This window comes from Dendrobates tinctorius, unplaced genomic scaffold (genome assembly GCF_039654945.1).
Source record: "Dendrobates tinctorius isolate UK_male_01 unplaced genomic scaffold, ASM3965494v1 ptg000257l, whole genome shotgun sequence".
In the NCBI taxonomy this organism is placed as follows: Eukaryota; Metazoa; Chordata; class Amphibia; order Anura; family Dendrobatidae; genus Dendrobates; species Dendrobates tinctorius.
In genome coordinates, this window is record NW_027361924.1 from 11,514,174 (window position 1) to 11,534,101 (window position 19,928).

The 19,928-nt window shown below is 43.3% G+C and overlaps 1 protein-coding gene across 1 annotated transcript in view; it reads right to left on the bottom strand.

The window, feature by feature from the left end:
• Positions 1-760: 760 nt before the first annotated feature.
• The window catches only part of LOC141069241 (uncharacterized), a 36,318-nt gene continuing 17,150 nt past the window's right edge, over positions 761-19,928 (bottom strand). The window contains exons 4-8 of the mRNA XM_073558694.1: positions 13,638-13,922; positions 13,380-13,466; positions 10,156-10,524; positions 9,033-9,365; positions 761-2,803 (exon numbers count right to left, since the gene is read on the bottom strand). Coding sequence (XP_073414795.1) covers positions 2,721-2,803; positions 9,033-9,365; positions 10,156-10,524; positions 13,380-13,466; positions 13,638-13,922 — 1,157 coding nt within the window. The 3' untranslated portion in view covers positions 761-2,720. The remainder of the gene's footprint in view (positions 2,804-9,032; positions 9,366-10,155; positions 10,525-13,379; positions 13,467-13,637; positions 13,923-19,928) is intronic.

The following is a 19,928-nucleotide window of genomic DNA, read 5'->3' on the forward strand; positions in this document are numbered from 1 at the left end:
TCGTCTTTTCCCCATAGACTTGTATTAGCAACGGAGTACAACGGATGGCCTTGCGTTTCATCCGTCGTGCGGAAAATCAGTGTCCGTCGGCGGGAAAGAACGTCCATAGGAACATTTTTTGTCTCCCGTTGAAATGTCGTACAGCTGTTAGAATGGACGCCTATGGGCGACGGATCTGTCGTCCGTCATATGACGGAATCCAGCGACGGATTCCGTTTTTTTCTGCTGAGCATGCCCGGAAGAATTTCCAGTCCTTTAATTTAACCCAAATGCCGTTCTCTCTCGCGCCCCAGAATCCTGTTCCTTTAAATTCCAAAAACTGCAGCTTCGACGGATCTGTCAAAAAAAACGGATCCGGTGCATCAGTTTTTTGCATTCTTCACTGGATCCGTTTTTTCACACTTTGACGGATTGTGACTGATGCCAATAGGTGTGTTACCAGATATAAGCTCTCTCATATACCAATCGGTGAATTGAAAGCAACCATGTAATGCTTGATGCACCGATAGTGGCTGCAGATCAATAAAGGAGGACCATGTGAGGAAAAAATGTTCCATATGACTTTCTTTATGAAGTATGGACTCAATCCAATCGATCTTAAACAAATATGTTACCTTCGAAGAAATAAGGTTTAGTGAAGGGGTTGCGTCCTGTACCCATAAATGCAGAATACTCTTGCGGGTAGCCGCCGCCCAAATAGTTAAAACACGTCGTTGCTGAGCAGACAGTCCGAGTAATTGATCCCAAGGGAGAATATTAAATAACGCCCATTCCGGAGATAATGTAAAGTGAATGTTAAAGGTGTTGGTGAGATGGCGAAGAAGCTTATCCCAAAAAAGAAAGGGTTACCTTTAAATGGAAGGAAAACTGAGGTATAAGGGTCTAGTCCACTGATCCTTCTAGCATGACGCCATGCCAATACCACGGACCATAGCAGAGGATTATCCCTGATTGCAGCAGGAACTCTATTTTGTTGTAAATGGAGTAAGGCAGGAAGACTAATCAGTCCAGACATTGTTCATCTAATAGGGTGTTGGTAAATTTAGTATGGGCTCAAGTCCAATCAAGAGAATGTCTGAAAATGGCTGCAACGCTATACAATCGCAAATTTGAAAAACTGAGGCCCCCCCAAAGATTTAGCCTGTTGCAATTTAAAAATACTGATCCTAGATCTCCCCCTCAAGCCCCATATAAATTGTCAAAAAATCTTAGGAGTTGATCGTCAGCTTTATAGAATAGGTAGCGTTTATAAAAGGAAGAGTATTTTAGGGAAGGAAACCATTTTAATAAGGTGAGCTTTACCCGCGAAAGATAATTTAAAATACATCCAAGATTGTATTTCCCGAGTAATGGCAGATATTAAGGGTCGGATATTAAGTTGGTAAATATTATGTGGGTTGGAGGGTAGAAGAATACCAAGATATCGTAAAGAATCATCCCCCACTGAATCGGAAAAGGAAAGGGCCACCTTTGTTGAGTATCCCTGAAGATCGCTAAAGCCTTGGATTTGTTAAAGTTTATGCGGAATCCCGAGATTTCTCTAAACTCATGCAAAGCCCCCATTATGAAAGGAATGGACTCCTTAGGATTGGCTATCATGAGTAGTATGTCGTCGGCGAATGCCAAGGACTTGAGTGTAAGGTGGCCTATCCCAATTCCCTCAAAGGAAGGAATCATCTCCAGATATCTAAGTAGAGGGTCTAGGGCAATATTAAACAATAAGGGGGATAAAGGACATCCCTGCCTTGTACCTCTGAAAATTGAGAAAGGGGATGACTGAATACCATGGAGCCAAATTGAGGACTGAGGAGTGTTGTAAATCGTCCGGATAAAATTGAAAAAGGAAAATCCAAACATTCTGTATTTAAGAGTTCGGATGAGGAGGGACCAAGATACCCGGTCAAAAGCCTTATCGGCGTCAAGGCTAACTAAGATGTTTTGTTTAGCTTTGGTTTGATGAATATGAATAACAGCGGCTAATGCCATTCTAATATTGTAGGTGATGGATCGGCCATGGACAAAGCCCGTTTGGGACGTGGTGAGATATTAGGAAGTATAGATTGTAATCCGTTGGCCATAATTTTGGTAAGCAATTTGAAATCTATGTTTAAAAGGGAGATTGTGCGGTACGAGGCAGGGAGAAGGGGGTCTTTACCCGGCTTTGGTAGTAATGAAAGGCTCGCTTCATTGAAGAGGTTGAAGCGGTCAGGAAGGGAACTTGAATTCATGACCCATTTTAATTATATTTAGTGACATCTTTTGATTGTTTTCTTCCTTTTTTATTTATCATACTGCTTTTAAATTTCAATAAATACAATAAAAAGTTGCTATGGTGCAAATATGCCGTAAACTTATTGCAGCAAGACAAGACGCACCAATACATGAATTCTGTCCACGTTTTTTCTTACAGTGAAGAGTTCAGCTTCCCTGCTGTACTCCGTACTGTGTTTGTCCACTTTCTGATTAATACTTTCATTACATTTTATTATATTCTCCATGCATGATAATGTAAATCTTCATGTACACAGATCCAGGTTGTTACATTAATAATACAATGTAGGAGTAACAGGCTATACACGATCTATCACTGTGCTTGTATCTGAAGTTGGCAATCTTTTATTATAATGCTGATGTGTCTCAAGAGTGTTCGTCCATTCATCCTGTGTTGTCAGTTCTGGAAGATGAAGAACTAAGATCCCGGCGCACATTGAGGTTAGCCGTCACATCTCTGTGATAACACTGTCATCGAATGCCCGGAAACCCCAGTCCTGATATGTCCGAGACCAGTGGTTCTTCTTTGGTTCTATGAAAAATAACACAAACACATTTATATCAGTCTACAATTATTATTTTTTTCTTACATAGTAACTCTGCTGATAACCAGTACCCTTTGTAAGAGATACAGATGTGAAGAAACAGGTTGTGGTTATCCTCTGCCCTCATTAACCCCTTTACCCCCAAGGGTGGTTTGCCTGTTAATGACCAGGCCAATTTTTACAATTCTGACCACTGTCCCTTTATGCGGTAATAACTCTGGAACGCTTCCATGGATCCCGATGATCCTGACCTTGTTTTCTCGTGACATATTGTACTTCATGTTAGTGGTAAAATTTCTTTGATATAACTTGCGTTTATTTGTGAAAAAAAATGTAAATTTGATGAAAATGTTGAAAATTTTGCAATTTTACAACTTTGAATTTTGATGCCCTTAAATCACAGAGATATGGCACACAAAATACTTAATAAGTAACATTTCCCACATGTTTACATAAGCAAAAATTTTTTGTTAGGAAGTTATAAGGTTTAAAAGTTGACCAGTGATTTCTCATTTTTACAATACGGCATCTCCCACTCGCACACCACCTCCGCACCGCGCCCCCTATCCGTCGGAGTCTCGCAAGGTTCAGTCCTAAGGCCCCTGCTCTTCTCCATTTACACCTTCGGCCTCGGACAGCTCATAGAATCTCACGGCTTTCAGTATCACCTCTATGCTGATGACACACAGATCTACATCTCTGGACCAGATATCACCTCCCTACTAAACAGAATCCCTCAATGTCTGTCTGCTATTTCATCCTTCTCCGCTAGATTTCTAAAACTTAATATAGACAAAACAGAATTAATCATCTTTCCCCCATCTCACGTGACCCCCCCAACGGACCTATCCATTAAAGTAAACGGCTGCCCACTCTCTCCAGTCCCACAAGCTCGCTGACTCGGGGTTATCCTTGACACTGATCTCTCTTTCAAACCACATATCCAAGCCCTTTCCACTTCCTGCCCACTTCAACTCAAAAATATTTCACGGATACGTACATTCCTCAACCAAGAATCTGCGAAAACCCTAGTCCATGCCCTCATCATCTCCTGCCTTGACTACTGCAACCTCCTGCTCTGTGGCCTCCCCTCTAACACTCTCGCACCCCTCCAATGTATTCTAAACTCTGCTGCCCGACTAATCCACCTGTCCCCCCCGCTATTCCCCGGCCTCTCCCCTCTGTCAATCCCTGCACTGGCTCCGCATTACCCAAAGACTCCAGTTCAAAACCCTAACCATGACATACAAAGCCATTCACAACTGGAGTCCTCCATACATCTGTGTACTTACCTGCACAAAACCTCCGATCCTCACAAGATCTCCTTCTCTACTCCCCTCTTATCACCTCTTCCCACAATCGCATACAAGACCTCTCGCGCATCCCCCATACTCTGGAACTCTTTACCACAACATATCAGACTCTCGCCTACCATGGAAACCTTCAAAAAGAACCTGAAGACCTACCTCTTCCGACAAGCCTACAACCTGCAGTAACCACCGATCCACCAAACCGCTGCACAACCAGCTCTACCCTCGCCTACTGTATCCTCACCCATCCCTTGTAAATTGTGAGCCCTCGCGGGCAAGGCCCTCTCTCATCCTGTACCAGTCGTGACTTGTATTGTTTAAGATTACTGTACTTGTATGTATTATGTACACCACTCCTCACATGTAAAGCGCCATAGAATAAATGGCGCTATAATAATAAATAATAATACCATTTTTTTAGGGACCACATCACATTTGAAGTCACTTTGAGGGGTCTATATGATAGAAAATACCCAAAAATGACACCATTCTAAAAACTGCACCCCTCAAGGTGCTCAAAACCACATTCAAGAAGTTTATTAACCCTTCAAGTGCTTCACAGGAATTTTTTGAATGTGTAAAAAATAAACATTTACCTTTTTTTCACAAAAAAATTAATTCAGGTCCAGTTTTTTTTATTTTACCAAGGGTAACAGGAGAAATTGGACTGCAAGAGTTATTGTGCAAGTTATCCTGAGTACGCTGATACCCCATATTGGGGGTAAACCACTGTTTGTGCGCATGGCAGAGCTCAGAAGGGAAAGAGCGCCTTTTGACTTTTTCAACGCAAAATTGGCTGGAATTCAGATCGGACGCCATGTCACGTTTGGAGAGCCCCTGATGTGCCTGAACAATGGAAACCCCCACAAGTGACCCCATTTTGGAAACTGGACCCCCCAAGGAACTTATCTAGATGTGTAGTGAGCACTTTAAACCCCCAAGTGCTTCACAGAAGTTTATAATGCCTGGGCGTGAAAATATAAAAAATCATATTTTTTCCACAAACATGATCTTTTAGTCCCCAATTTTTCATTTTCCCAGGGGTAACAGGAGAAATTGGACCTCAAAGGTTGTTGTCCAATTTGTCCAGAGTATACTGATACCACATCTGTGGGAGAAAACTACTGTATGGGCACACGTTGGGGCTTGGAAGGGAAGTAGTGATGTTTTGGAATGCAGACTTTGATGGAATGGTCTGTGGGTGTCATGTTGCTCAGTATCAGGTCACAGGACTCAGCCCCAAGGACACAGGGTCAGAGTCCCTCTAGACCTACTTAAGCGTGCGGCGTCGCAACTGCGGACGTCACTAAGTGACGCTGGTGACCGTGGAATGTCGACCAAGAGAACCGTGGCGTACAGACCAAGCCACCCCTTGGCGTAGATGCCTGTCTCCGACTCTGCCTCCTACTTGCTCCTCAGTCTGGGCGCTAACAGGCTAGGCTACACAACACATGCGTACCAAGGGTAGGGGTTTCCAATGAGTCATTCACCAGAGACATTCATACGTGCATACAACTCTCACTCCACATGGTCTAAATCTTTCTCTATATTAGCGCATGGCCGAGTGGCCATGCGAACCTTTTATAGCTGCGTCCTTCCGGGACCCTCCTGATGGTCTAATCCGAGCTGGAGAAGGACCTGAGCGTGTGACCTCCAATCTCCAATGAGAGATCGTCCCACGGGCATGCTCCTTGGACCGAAAGGATGACTTAGTCCCTGGAGTAACTCGCTGCTGGCCAGCATGCGTTGCTATAACTGGACCAGAGGTGCAAGCAACAACCAAACCTACAAAGCTGGTCTGAGCAGAGCGCCTGGATCAACGAGTCTGCTAAGCAGCCTCTTCTGTGGCCAGAGAGGAATGGGAGACTGCCGATTGAAAGGCTCGGGATTCCTGCTGTGCAGTGACAGGAACCCGATGCCTAACAGTCCTGAGTAGGCTGATACCCCAAATGTGGGGGTAAACCACTGTTTGGGCGCATGGCAGAGCTTCGAAGGGAAGGAGCACTGTTTGACTTTTTCAATGCAGAATTGGTTGGAAATTAGATCAGACGCCATGTTGCGTTTGGAGAGCACCTGATGTGCCTAAACAGTGGAAACCCCCCAATTCTAACTCCAACCCTAATCCGAACACACTTCTAACCCTAATGGGAAAATGGAAATAAATACATTTTTTAAAAATTTTATTATTTTTCCCTAACTAAGGGGGTGATAAAGGTGGGTTTGATTTACTATTTGTGGCAGGTTTTTATGTAAAAATAGTTTTTGCATCACCACATTTTCAGAGCTATAATTTTTCCGTATTTTGATCCACCGAGTTATGTGAGGTCTTATTTTTTGCGGGATGAGTTGGCGTTTTTATTGGTATCATTTTCGGGCACGTGACATTTTTTGATCGCTTTGTATTCTGATTTTTGGGACGCAAAATCAACAAAAACCAGCATTTCATGAATTTCTTTTGAAGGGTGCGTTTACACCATTCCATGTGTGGTAAAATTGATAAGGCGGTTTTATTATTCAGGTCAGTACGATTACAGCAATACCTCATTTATGTCGTTTTTTGGTGTTTTGGCGCTTTTATACAATAAAAACCATTTTATATAAAATATAAAAAAAAATTTTTGCATCGCTTTATTCTGCTGAGCTATAACTTTTTTATTTTTTCGCTGATGATGCTGTGTGGCAGCTCGTTTTTTGCGAGACAAGATGACGTTTTCAGTGGTACCATGGTTATTTATATCCGTCATTTTGATCGCGTGTTATTGCAATTTATGTTTGGCGGTCTGATGATAAAGCATTATTTTTTGCTTTGTTTTTTATTTTTATTTTTTAAGCGGTTCACTAAAGGGGTTAACTAGTGGGACAGTTTTATAGGGCGGGTCGTTACAGACACGGCAATACTAAATATGTGTACTTTTATTGTTTTTTTTATTTCCAAAAAATGAATTTATTAGGGAATATTTTTTTTTGTTTATTTAGCGATTTTGTTATAAATTATTTTTACACTTTTTTTGTCCTGGAGGGGGACATCACTGTCTTGTGTCAGATCGCTGATCTGACACATCACACAGCGCTGTGACAGATCAGCGATCTGACAGGCAATAAAGCAGGCTTCCTCGTGCCTGTTCTCTGCAGGCACTGAGGAAGCCGCCTCCCTGCAGGCCCCCAAAGGCCCCCCCGCAGCCATATTGGATCCGGGGACCTGCATGGAAGGAGGCTCCCGCAGCAGCGCTGCACATCGCACTGCTGCGGGGGTCTCGGGGAAGCACAGAGGGAGCCCCCTCCCTGCCGATGCTTCCCTAAACCTCCGGTACACTGCGATCATATTTGATCACAGTGTGCCGAGGGTTAATGTGTTGGGGGCGGTCCGTGACTTTCCCTGACACATAGTGCCGGGTGTCAGCTGTGATGATCAGCTGACACCCGGCCGCGATCAGCGGCGCTCCTGCGGGCGCCGCTGATTGCGATGACGTACTATCCCATCCCCGGTCATAGGGGCATTTTTGGATTTTTGCTAATATTTTGTTCTTACTGTTTTGATACAGATTAACCAATAGCATGGATTTAAGGGCCAAGGAAGTATCTTCGCAAAATAGAGCAGCAAATAATTTACGCATTTTGAGGTTTTCACCTGCTGCAGCACTGAGAACTAGTAATAGAAATTGGAAACTGTGTTCTTGTGATATGAAAATAGCTTTACCCTCAAGAAAATAGCTTTACCTTACAGTAAGTAGCTTTACCCTACAGAAAATAGCTTCACCCTACAGAAAATAACTTTACCTTACAGAAAGTAGCTTTACCCTACAGAAAGTAGCTTTACCCTGCAGAAAATAACTTTACCTTACAGAAAGTAGCTTTACCGTACACAAAATAGCTTTACCCTACAGAAAATAACTTTACCCTACAGAAAGTAGCTTTACCGTACACAAAATAACTTTACCTTACAGAAAGTAGCTTTACCCTACAGAAAGTAGCTTTACCCTACAGAAAATAAATTTACCTTACAGAAAATAGCTTTACCCTACAGAAAATAACTTTACCCTACAGAAAGTAGCTTTACCCTGCAGAAAATAACTTTACCTTACAGAAAGTAGCTTTACCCTACAGAAAATAGCTTTACCCTACAGAAAATAACTTTACCCTACAGAAAGTAGCTTTACCGTACACAAAATAACTTTACCTTACAGAAAGTAGCTTTACCCTACAGAAAGTAGCTTTACCCTACAGAAAATAAATTTACCTTACAGAAAATAGCTTTACCCTACAGAAAATAACTTTACCCTACAGAAAGTAGCTTTACCGTACACAAAATAACTTTACCTTACAGAAAGTAGCTTTACCCTACAGAAAGTAGCTTTACCCTACAGAAAATAAATTTACCTTACAGAAAATAGCTTTACCCTACAGAAAATAACTTTACCCTACAGAAAGTAGCTTTACCCTACACAAAATAACTTTACCTTACAGAAAGTAGCTTTACCCTACAGAAAATAGCTTTACTTTACTGAAAGTAGTTTTACCCTCCAGACATTAGCTTTATCCTACAAAAAATAGCTTTACCCTACAGATAACCAATAGCTGAATATTGCTTGTGATAAATGAGATATATACTTTACACTCGCCTGCTGTAAAATTACAGGGGTCTCCAGAGAGGTGCCACATCATCCTCTCCACCCCTAAAAACCTGTGTGCAATTCCTACAATGCATCCTTATTATTTTATCAGAACAATGTCTGCAACCATTTCTCAGATGTAGTTGATAACTTTTTTTGGGTCTCCTTTAGAGCGACCCTATTAGTACCCGTCAGTGAGGTCAGCACTTTTGAGTGGTATAATTCAGTACGGAGGAGCCCTCCTTCTATCCAATGGCCACTTTTGTGAGTGGTAGGGGGACACTTAGAGTACTTACCAGCTACTTTCAGAGGCATCGAGCTGCGTTCTGCAAGGATCCGGCCCTCGTTTTCAGAGAATGAAACTGTGAACACAGCCCCGGATTCCTCACAAGTTGGGCAAAGTGTTAGGAAAGCGCAGATCTGTCCTTGTGTCTTGTTCTCTGTGACCTGGTAATTGGCATCCAGTTCCTTTGAGATTAGAGTCCGCTCTTTATTCAGGCCCTTCTCCCATGTAACGCTGATGTCCCGAGGTATGTTTCCTTTCATAGTGCAGCTAAGGGTTAATGTCTCTCCCTCTTCGCATATTTCCGGTACACAAATGTCTGATACCAAGTAGAATCCATAACTCTCTGTAGGAGGTAAAACAATGTAATGTGAGTGAAAATAGGGCACAGGCTCCATGTATTCATGGGAGTCTGTCAGCAGGTTTCTGTAATGTAATCTAAGAGAACCATGATGTAAGGGAAAAGACCCTGATTCCAACGATGTGTCGCTTACTGGGCTGTGCTTTGCTGTTACAATAAAATCAGTGTTTTTTCAGCAAAAGATTGTCACTATAATAGGACTAGGTGTCTCCTGCTTCCTAGTCCAACCTCGGCCCCAGCACAGATTAGCAGTTTCTGTCACTGCACTGTGTACATAGAAAGCTGCCAATCACTGTTGTGGGCGGAGTTATTCATAGAAAGCTTGCCAATCAGTGATGTGGGCGGAGTTATTCATAGAAAGCTTGCCAATCAGTGGTGTGGGTGGAGTTATTCATATAAAGCTGCCAATCAGTGGTGGGGGCGGAGTTATTCATAGAAAGCTGCCAATCAGTGGGGTTGGCAGAGTTATACAGGGCTCAGCATTCTGAGCTCTGCTAGATCTGCAGCAGAGAAAATTGTGATTCTATCACAATTACTTCACCCAGTAAACTTTGTGACACATCACTGGAATCGGTCTCTGCCCCTGCATCGTGCTGCTGTCAGATTACATCTGACAGATTCCCTTTAATATGTCGCTGAAAATACTGACACATGGGTTAGGGAAGTTACATATTGATTTCACCCATAAGACGATTTTGATATTTTTAGACTTGTTTTAAGGGATTTTCCCGCAGCAGAAAACTCCACAGTAAAATCCACGGAAAGAAATAATTACCCAGGACAATTCCAACGTATTTCTTCTCCTGCAGAACTTTGCCAGCTTTCATAAACCGACAGATGAACTCAGCCTGGTCATGGCGCTGCTTCTGCACCTGGAAGCTCAGGATCGAGCACAGCGAGTGGCGTATTCCACCCACAAATTTGCTCTTAACGATATTCCAGCATGTGTAGGAATCCTGTTCCTGCAACTCTTTGTAATCCCCGGCCGGGTACAGTGACCCTTTCTCTTTTATTTCGATCTCCTTGTCCCCTTGTCGGACCAGCCACATTGCACTTATGTTTTTTGGGTATCGGCCTGTAATACTACACTTCAGAGAAGCAATGCTGCCTTCTGTCCAGTCTTTGCAAACCGAGATTTCAGTCACTGGAAAGACACATAAGATTCAAAGCAGAAAATTAGAACACGGCACAATTGGAACATATTATCACAGTGTTCTGCTGACTCTTGAGTTTTGACAAATTATATTAGCATACATTTATTTTGCACGTTTCTTGCATTTCTAACCTCTTTACAGGCAGCACGGTGGCTCAGTGGTTAGCACTGCAGCGCTGGAGTCCTGGGTTCGAATCCCACCATGGACAACATCTGCAAGGAGTTTGTATGTTCTCCCCGTGTTTGCGTGGGTTTCCTCCGGGTACTCCGGTTTCCTCCCACGTTCCAAAGACATACTGATAGGGAATTTAGATTGTGAGCCCCATCGGGGACAGTGTTGATAATGTGTGCAAAACTGTAAAGCGCTGCAGAATATGTTAGCCCTATATAAAGATTATTATGTATTGAGCTCCTTTAACTGTGTACTTCATCTCTGGTAGATGTTTTTCTACAGCTCTCCTCCTCAGGACATGATGCTCTTTCTTTGCTTTAAAGGGAATTTGTTTTTTGTTGCCTCATCTAAGAGCAGCATAATGTGGGGACAGAGACCCTGATTCCAGTGACGTGTCACTTACTTTACTGGGTGCAGAAGTTGTGGTAAAGTCACAGTTTTCTCTGCTGCAGATCTAACAGAGCTCAAAATGCTGAGCACATTATAACCTCACCTACACCATTGATTGGCAGCTTCCTGTGTATAACCCCTTCCACACCATTGGCAGCTGTGTATAACCCTGCCCACACTATTAATTGGCAGCTCCCAGTGTATAACACTGCCCACACGAGTGGTAGCTTTCTGTCTATACTGTACTTGTCAGCTTCCTTGCAGTATGTGTGTGTGTGGGGGGTGGACCAGGAGGCACAAGGCACCTTGTCCTTTAGTAATTATCTCGTGCTGATAAAACATCTATTATATTGAACCAACAGCACACTGCTTACTAAGTGATACATCATTGGAATCAGGCTTTTTGTCCCTACATCATTTTGTTCTCAGATTGCATAGCAAAAGCCTACTGACAGATTCCTTTGAATAAACATTGATAATCATTGCCCGCTACTTGGACAACTCCTGCTTAAATACAAAATTCCCCTATGTAAAATAAAAACACCTTATACACACGTCCCCCACCTGTGCCATTCCAGCTATGTTGGCATCAAGTTTCTTGCTGGCGCTCATCACATTGACTGCAGGACTCACATGGCATAACAATCAACATTCGCTATTCGGATCATGTACTCCCACTGCCGTTGGGAGAACGTCAGACATCTGTGGTAGTGTGAGGATTGCAGCCCATTATCGTCCACTGATTGGCTGCAGCTTTCTTGTGGCATAATAATGAAAAAAAAATCCAAGAAAAGAGGCAAAGCACCGGCACCATTGTATCACCAATATATTCCCCACAATCAAAAAAACAACGCATTATGCCCTAAGAGCGGGTGCTCTATCATTCAGACAGTCACTTTCAGAATCCAAGCGAGAGAAAAATGAGGATGTCACTCACCGTTCATAAAGTCCACCTTTAATTGCATAAATAAAATAGTCAGCAGGGGAGCAATGTGCATGGTTAGAGGATGACGGCTGTTTCGCACGCCTGCGCTCCCACGTGTAGTATCTGTGGAAGCGTAGCTGCGTGAAACGGCCGTCATCCTCTAACCATGCACATTGCTCCCCTGCTGACTATTTTATTTATGCAATTAAAGGTGGATTTTATGAACGGTGAGTGACATCCTCATTTTTCTCTCGCTTGGATTCTAACAATGAAAAAAATGCTATTAACCAGCAGATATGGGGTTAATCACGGTGTGAACCTGCCCTGCCCCTGAAATGAACTTTGGTGGGCTGAAAACCAGGGCTGTGCAGTCTGAGTCGGTGTCCATTTTGGTGGTATTGGAGTTGGAGTCGGAATAAAATGGGCCGACTGACTCCTAAAATAATAATAAATGTGGTTCAGTGCAGGATGTGCTGTAAATGATTTCATAATAATTTGGGCAAGTTGTGTATTGTCTTATTTATTTTCTATTCCTGATATCAGGATCTCGGCTTTATATGAGATGAATCTGTGCTGCACTTTTATGCACACGCTCAGTGAGGCAGTGCTATGGAGTCGGAGATTGATTTGGAAGTCAAGGAAATTTAGGAATCAAGCCGGAGTTGGTGGTTTGGCTTACCGATTCCACAGTGGTGCTGAAAACTCACTAAGGCTATGTGCACACACTGCGGAATTACCTGTGGGTTTTTCCCCATGGAACCGCAGGTAAAGTGACCTGCGGTTTTGCCCTGCGGTTTCACACCTCTACTATGTTAAAGGTGTGAAACCGCAGCGGTATCCGCAGAAACAGTTGACATGCTGCGGTTTATAAACCGCAGCAAAACCACACAGAAAAAAATGCAGCGTGAGCACTGCGGTTTTGAAAACCCATAGGGTTACATGGTACTGTACCATGCCTGCGGAACTGCTGCGGTTCTGCAGGGCCAAAACCGCAGCGGAACCGCAGCAAAAACAGCAGCGTGTGCACATAGCCTAAAGCAACAGATTACAGCTGCCTTTAGAAATCTATGGAGAGGAGGGAGCAGAGTGAGCAAGACAGAGATAGGGCTGCAGCTTTTTAGCCTTTCAAGTGCTTGATTCACAGCTGCACTTCTCAGTAGTCCTGTATAATTCCTACCATGCTGCTGTCTGTGTGCTGCATAGAGATAGGAAGCCGGAGTCCCTAATACCTCTATGTGCTGTGGATGGGACGCCCCATAGCTAGTCTCAATATGGTCTGATTCACCACATGCAGATGATAAGTACGTTAAGTTGCAAATTCCATGCTATAGTTTGAATCCAGTTTTGGGTTTGTTTTACCTTGTTTCCAGAAAATCTTAATCCCTGCGAATAGTAAGAAGCCGAAAATTATTGTGATCCAAAACGGTTCTGGTATATAAGTATCAACTGCAAGAAGAGACATTTAGTTAGTAATTTACGGTAATATGTATCTGTAAAAAACATTCACGACTAACTAAAAGATGAAAAATTAACTAATGCTGCCAAGGGTTTATGATTTTCAATCTGGTATATGGTAGAATATCTTCATTTACCGCCATAAAACTATTGAAAACTCACCCAGAAACTTCAGCCTTTCTGTCCTACCCTCTCGTATCGTAGAATGATGGACGCTGCAAGTGTAATCAGCGTTGCTATCACTATATGTCACATTGGTCCGGTACATGGCCTCTAGGGAATAGGTGCCATTAGAATTTCTCCATTTATTGATCTTGCAACCCAAGAGCTCTCCATCTTTCTTCATGGAGAGGTTCAGATCATCAGGATAAAAGCCTGACACCAGGCAGACCAAGGATGAATTCGCCCGACCGTTGTTTGAGAGGTAGAAGAAGACCTCTGGTTGAACTGTGAAACAGTGGGATAGAATAGGGCAGAGGTGAAGATGAGGTTTGCAAGTAAAACAAATTTCCTAGAAATGCTTTAATATAGAAATAGGCCTTCAAAACTGATTGATGCTCCCAACCTTTCTAATATTGCCTGCCTTGCATTTTTAGATCAGTTGCAGATTAATTTTAGAAAGTATTTTGAGTCAGCCGAAGCCAAAGGTGGATCCAAAAAAAACAGAAGTGAAAATGTTTATGTTTTTCACTCCGTTGCAGAGATATTACCTGTGAGTTTTTGTTTTTTTTTGCTTTACATCATTGTATTAATATCTGGCAGCTTTATCCTGTGATTACTCTGATACTATTCAGTTTCATGGAGAAATGCAGTGGGGAAAAAAAAGTTATTTTGTCAGCCACCAATTGTGCAAGTTCTCCCACTTAAAAAGATGAGAGAGGCCTGTAATTGACATCATAGGTAGACCACAACTATGAGATTCAAAATGAGAATACAAATCCAGAAAATCACCTTGTCTGATTTGGCAAGATTTATTTTGCCAATTATGGTGGAAAATAAGTATTTGGGCATCTAAAAACATGCAAGATTTCTGGCTTTCACAGACCTGTAACTTCTTCTTTAAAAGGCTCCTCTGTCCTCCACTCATTACCTGTAGTAATGGCACCTGTTTGAACTTGTTATCAGTATAAAAGACACCTGTCCTCATCCTCAAACAGTCAAACTCCAAACTCCACTATGATGAAGACCAAAGAGCTGTAGAAGGACACCAGAAACAAAATTGTAGCCCTACACCATATAGGCAAGCAGCTTGGTGTGATAAAGTCAACTGTGGAAGCAATAATAAGAAAATGGAAGACACACAAGACCACTGATAATCTTCCACGACCTGGGGCTCCAGGCTAAATCTCACTCCGTGGGGTCAAAATGATCACAAGAAAGGTGAGCAAATGTCCCAGAACCACACGGGGGGACCTAGTGAATGACCTGCATAGAGCTGGGACCGCCGTACCAAAGGCTACCATCGGTAACACACTTAAAAAGGGCAATAAATAACAAGAACAAGGCATTTAAGAAGCTAAAACAAGAAGGCAATGAAGAAACATTAAAAAGTTATAGAGAAAAAAATTAAATGTGTAAAAAACAAATACATTTAGCAAAAGTGGAAACTGAGAGACTCATTGCTAAGGAAAGTAAAACAAACCCCAAACTATTCTTTAATTATATAAACAGTAAAAAGATTAAAATTGATGGTGTCGGCCCTTTAAAGAACAATGAGGGTGAAATCATAGAGAGCGATGTGGGAAAAGCAAATGTTTTAAATACTTTTTTCTCAACAGTGTTCACACAGGAAAAGGATTTGCCAGGGGAAATGCAGAGTGATAATGTAAACTCCCCATTAAGTATTACCGTATTTTTCCGACCATAAGACGCACCTTTTTCCCAAAAATTTTTTGGGGAAAGTGGGGGGTGCGTCTTATGGTCGCAATACACGGTACTAACCTTGTGGCTGGTGGCAGCGGGCGGGGCGGTGCGGTGGTGGCAGCGGGCGGCGCTCTGCGGTGCGGTGGTGGCAGCGGGCTGTGCTCCGTTGCAGGGGCGGCGGGTCCGCCGGCATTTCTTCGCAGCCCGGAGGCCTCCGCACTTCCCTTGGGTGGCCTCCGGGAGCATGGACGCCGGGAAGATGGCCGCCGGTCCGGGGACGGCGCATGCGCAGCTTCAGATCTCGTCCCGAGGCCGAGATTTGAATCTCGTCCCCCGAGATCTCGGGACGAGATCTGATCCCGCGCATGCGCCGTCCCCGGACCGGCGGCCATCTTTCCGGCGTCCATGCTCCCGGAGGCCACCGCAACATGGCGGCGGCCAGCAAGGGAAGTGCGGGGGCCTCCGGGCTGCGAAGAAATGCCGGCGGAGCCGCCGCCCCTGCACCGGAGCACGGCCCGCTGCCACCACCGCACCGCAGAGCGCCGCCCGCTGCCACCACCGCAGAGCCCACCAGCCCCAGCACAGCTGCCCCTGCCTCAGCACTGTTGCCCCTGCCCCAGCACAGCTGCCCCTGCCTCAGCACAGCTGCCCCAGCACTGCTGCCTCTGCCCCAGCACAGCTGCCCCTCCCCCAGCACAGCTGCCCCTGCCCCAGCACAGCTGCCCCAGCACAGCTGCCCCGCCTCAGCACAGCTGCCCCAGTACTGCTGCCCCTGCCCCAGCGCAGATGCCCCTACCCCAGCACAGCTGCCCCTGCCTCAGCACTGCTGCCCCTGCCTCAGCACTGCTGCCCCAGCACAGCTGCCCCTACCCCAGCGCAGCTGCCCCAGCACAGAGCCGCCACTGCACGAGCCTGGACCACTGAATGACCCCTGTGACTACTTCTCCACCTGTTCCGGATCCCTTCCCAGGTAAGCTGAATTCGGACTGTAAGACGGACCCCCATTTGACACATTATTTTTTTTTTCCCTATTTTTCTACTGAAAATTGGAGTGCGTCTTATGGTCCGGTGCGTCTTATAGTCCGAAAAATACGGTACCTGCCTAACCCAGGAAGAAATGCAGAACCGCCTTAGTAAGATTAAAATTGACAAATCACCAGGCCCTGATGGCATTCACCCTCGGGTATTAAGGGAGTTAAGTAATGTGACAGACAGGCCTCTATTCCTTATATTTAAAGACTCTATAGAAACAGGGTCTGTTCCTTTTGATTGGCGACAAGCAAATGTGGTACCCATATTCAAAAAGGGGTGTAAAAGGGAACCTGGAAACTATAGGCCGGTAAGCTTAACATCTGTTGTGGGTAAAGTTTTTGAAGGGTTTCTAAGGGATACCATTATGGAATATCTCAATGTTAATAAATGTTTAACTCCATATCAACATGGATTTATGAAGGATCGCTCCTGTCAAACTAACCTGATCAGCTTCTATGAGGATGTAAGCTCTCAAATGGACCAAGGAGAATCATTGGATGTCATTTATCTCGACTTCTCTAAAGCATTTGACACTGTCCCACATAAAAGATTGGTAAGTAAGAGGAGAAAGCTTGGGCTAGGGGAAAATGTGTGTAGATGGGTAGGGCTGGCTGAGTGATAGAAACAAAGAGTGGTTATTAATGGTGCATACTCAGATTGGGCCAGGGTTACTAGTGGGGTACCACTAGGGTCTGTATTGGGCCCCCTACTATTTAATATATTAATGATTTGGTGGATGGCTTACACAGTAAAATATCATTATTTGCAGATGATACAAAACTATGTAAGGTAGTTAACACAAAGGAGGACAGTTTGCAACTACAGACAGATTTGAGCAAATTGGAGAATTGGGCTGAAAAATGGCAAATGAGGTTTAACACAGATAAGTGTAAGGTTATGCACATGGGAAGGAGAAACAGATGCTACAATTACTTACTAAATGGGAAACTGCTGGGGAAATCAGACATGGAAAAAGACTTAGGCATCTTAGTCAATAAGAAGCTAAATTGGAGTGCCCAGTGTCAGGCAGCTGCCACCAAAGCAAATAGGGTCATGGGATGCATTAGAAGAGGTCTGGGGACACGAGATGAAAACATAATTCTCCCTCTGTACAAATCACTTGTCAGACCACACTTGGAGTATTCTGTGCAATTTTGGACGCCGGGGCTCAAGAAAGACATTACTGAACTTGAAAGCAGGGCTGTGGAGTCGGTAAGCCACAGTTGCGACTCCGACTCCTGGATTTTATCAGGCTCCGACTCCGGCTTCGACTCCGACTCCTTCATAAATGGCCAATTCATAACAACAAATTTACTGTTGTAAAATATTAAACATCGTGCTTATTCAGTTTCTCACCATCATATAAGTAATCGGACCACTTAGAGCAAAAACTACATTTATTAGAATACAATTAGAATATAGCAAATAACTTTTATAAACTTTTCTAAACTGTAAGTAAATATGCAATAAACACTTTTATGCAGTTAATAAGAAGAAATCTATAAATTTGTCCTCAGAACAAGTATTGCCTCTGTCAGATCCTCCTTCATGGATGCCCTCAAATCTGATCTAATTATTTTGAGAGCAGAGAACAACCTCCCTACACTAACTTGTGTTGGTGGCAAAGCAGTAACCACTCGGGCAACATCTCTGACAATGTCAGGATACAGAGGAATCGCTTGTTGCACTGTTATTTTTGATGAACGGTCAAATTTCTCAATTTCTTTTAGTGCACATGAAAAATTCTGCTGAAATGTACTGGCTGTGTTCCTTGATGGGGATGACTCTTCTTCTATGCGGGAACGCTTTGCACGGTCCTTGTGATCCAAATATTTTTCGAAATTAAATTCTTCATCAGTTGATGATGAAGGTGAAGATGTGGCAGGACAACCAAATTCTTCTTGTTCCTCCTGACTGTTCTGCAACCCTTTCATCCTTACTGCTATTTCAAACAGAGCTTCTTTTCCTTTACTTAGCTGTTGATCATCTAGAAGAATCCGATGCATTGGGTCTACATAAACAGCTGCCAAAAGAATGTTATTTTGTAATAGTAGCTCCTCTCTCCGTTTCATTGATGTAGCAATGCCACTTGCAATTAACCCTCCTCTTTGGGACAGGCGAAACATCAGGTTCTTCCACTCCTTTAAGAAAATACCTGGAGTTAAGTCCTCTGCTTGTAATTTTTTAGTCACTGTAAATGGGTGTTCTAGCAATTTTTCCAGCTCAGTCACCTGATTCCACTGACTTTCATTTAGCGTCAGTTGAGGGTTAGTCATGTCTACAAGAAAGGTTTTCAGTTCAACCAAGCGCTGAATCATTAAGTAAGTACTGCCCCATCGTGTGGCTTGATCAATAATTGCCCCTTTTCCAGCACGTCTCTTCAAAATTGAGTCAACTTTAGGGGTTCTGGCAACAGTAGCCAATTTTCTCACCTTGCCAATCAGTGCAGCAGCATGTCCTTCTTGCAGACTGTCTCTTATAGCCAGCTGTAGCGTATGCACAACACAGCGCATGTGATGAATGAAAGAACATTGACACAGTTTCAACAAGATCATCTAAACTATCATGTTGCTGTTCATCTAAAGCAACTTCAGTTTGCTCCTCAGTTACAATACTGTGTTCCTCTATTTCAAACATTTCTGTGTCTGTGGACCCAGAATGTTCTTCTAGCTGCTGATCACCATCATTACTCTTATTCATTAGCTTAATAGTACTTATCATATTTGAAGCATTGTCAGTTACGACAGAAAGAACTTGCTCTTTTTTTAAGTTCATAGTCTTGCAGAACCTTTTCCACCAAGACCTGGAGAAACTCACTGGTGTGATGAGCTTTGGTGTCTTTTACTGCCAATGTCTTGGTAACTATTTCATTTTTGTCACAAACAAATCGGACATTGATGGCAAAATAGTTCACTCTGTGACGTGTGCAGGCATCCATTTTAAGAAACAGAAAGCATCCCTTGAGAGTTTTTTTAAGTTCTTCCTTTTGTTTAAAAGCTTCTTCGATTACTAATTTTCTAATACTCTCTCTCTCCAGAGAAACACCAAGCTTGCGGGCAATTTCCCCATTCAGACACATAAAAGCTGGTCGTGAAAATAATGAAATAGGCACACTATCCTTTACAACAAGCTCTATGATGTTTTTTAAATGTATCTACTGTCATTGTCACAGTAACTTTGTCACTGACAAAATATCTTGCAACTGATGGCTGCAAAGTTCTCTGCTCCTTTGTTTGGCTGGAAGAGCTGGGCACTGGTTCATTGGTTTGGATGCAGTCTTTCTCATCCACTGCTTTCAGTACTTCTGGATGAAAGCGCTGTAAATGTCTCTTTAGATTAGAATCTCTGGTAGGAGCATTTTTATCTTTGCCTGAATATGCACTCATCTTGGCTTCACAGCATTTGTTTTCGTCTGGATCATTTGTCATACACTGACAGACATAATGTTTTCTATCTTGAGTGATGGTGAAATGTTCAAATACAGCTGATTTAATGTGATGCTTCTTTGACATTCTCAGGTTTTTAATTCTGCATTCACAATCCAAATGACAATTGTTT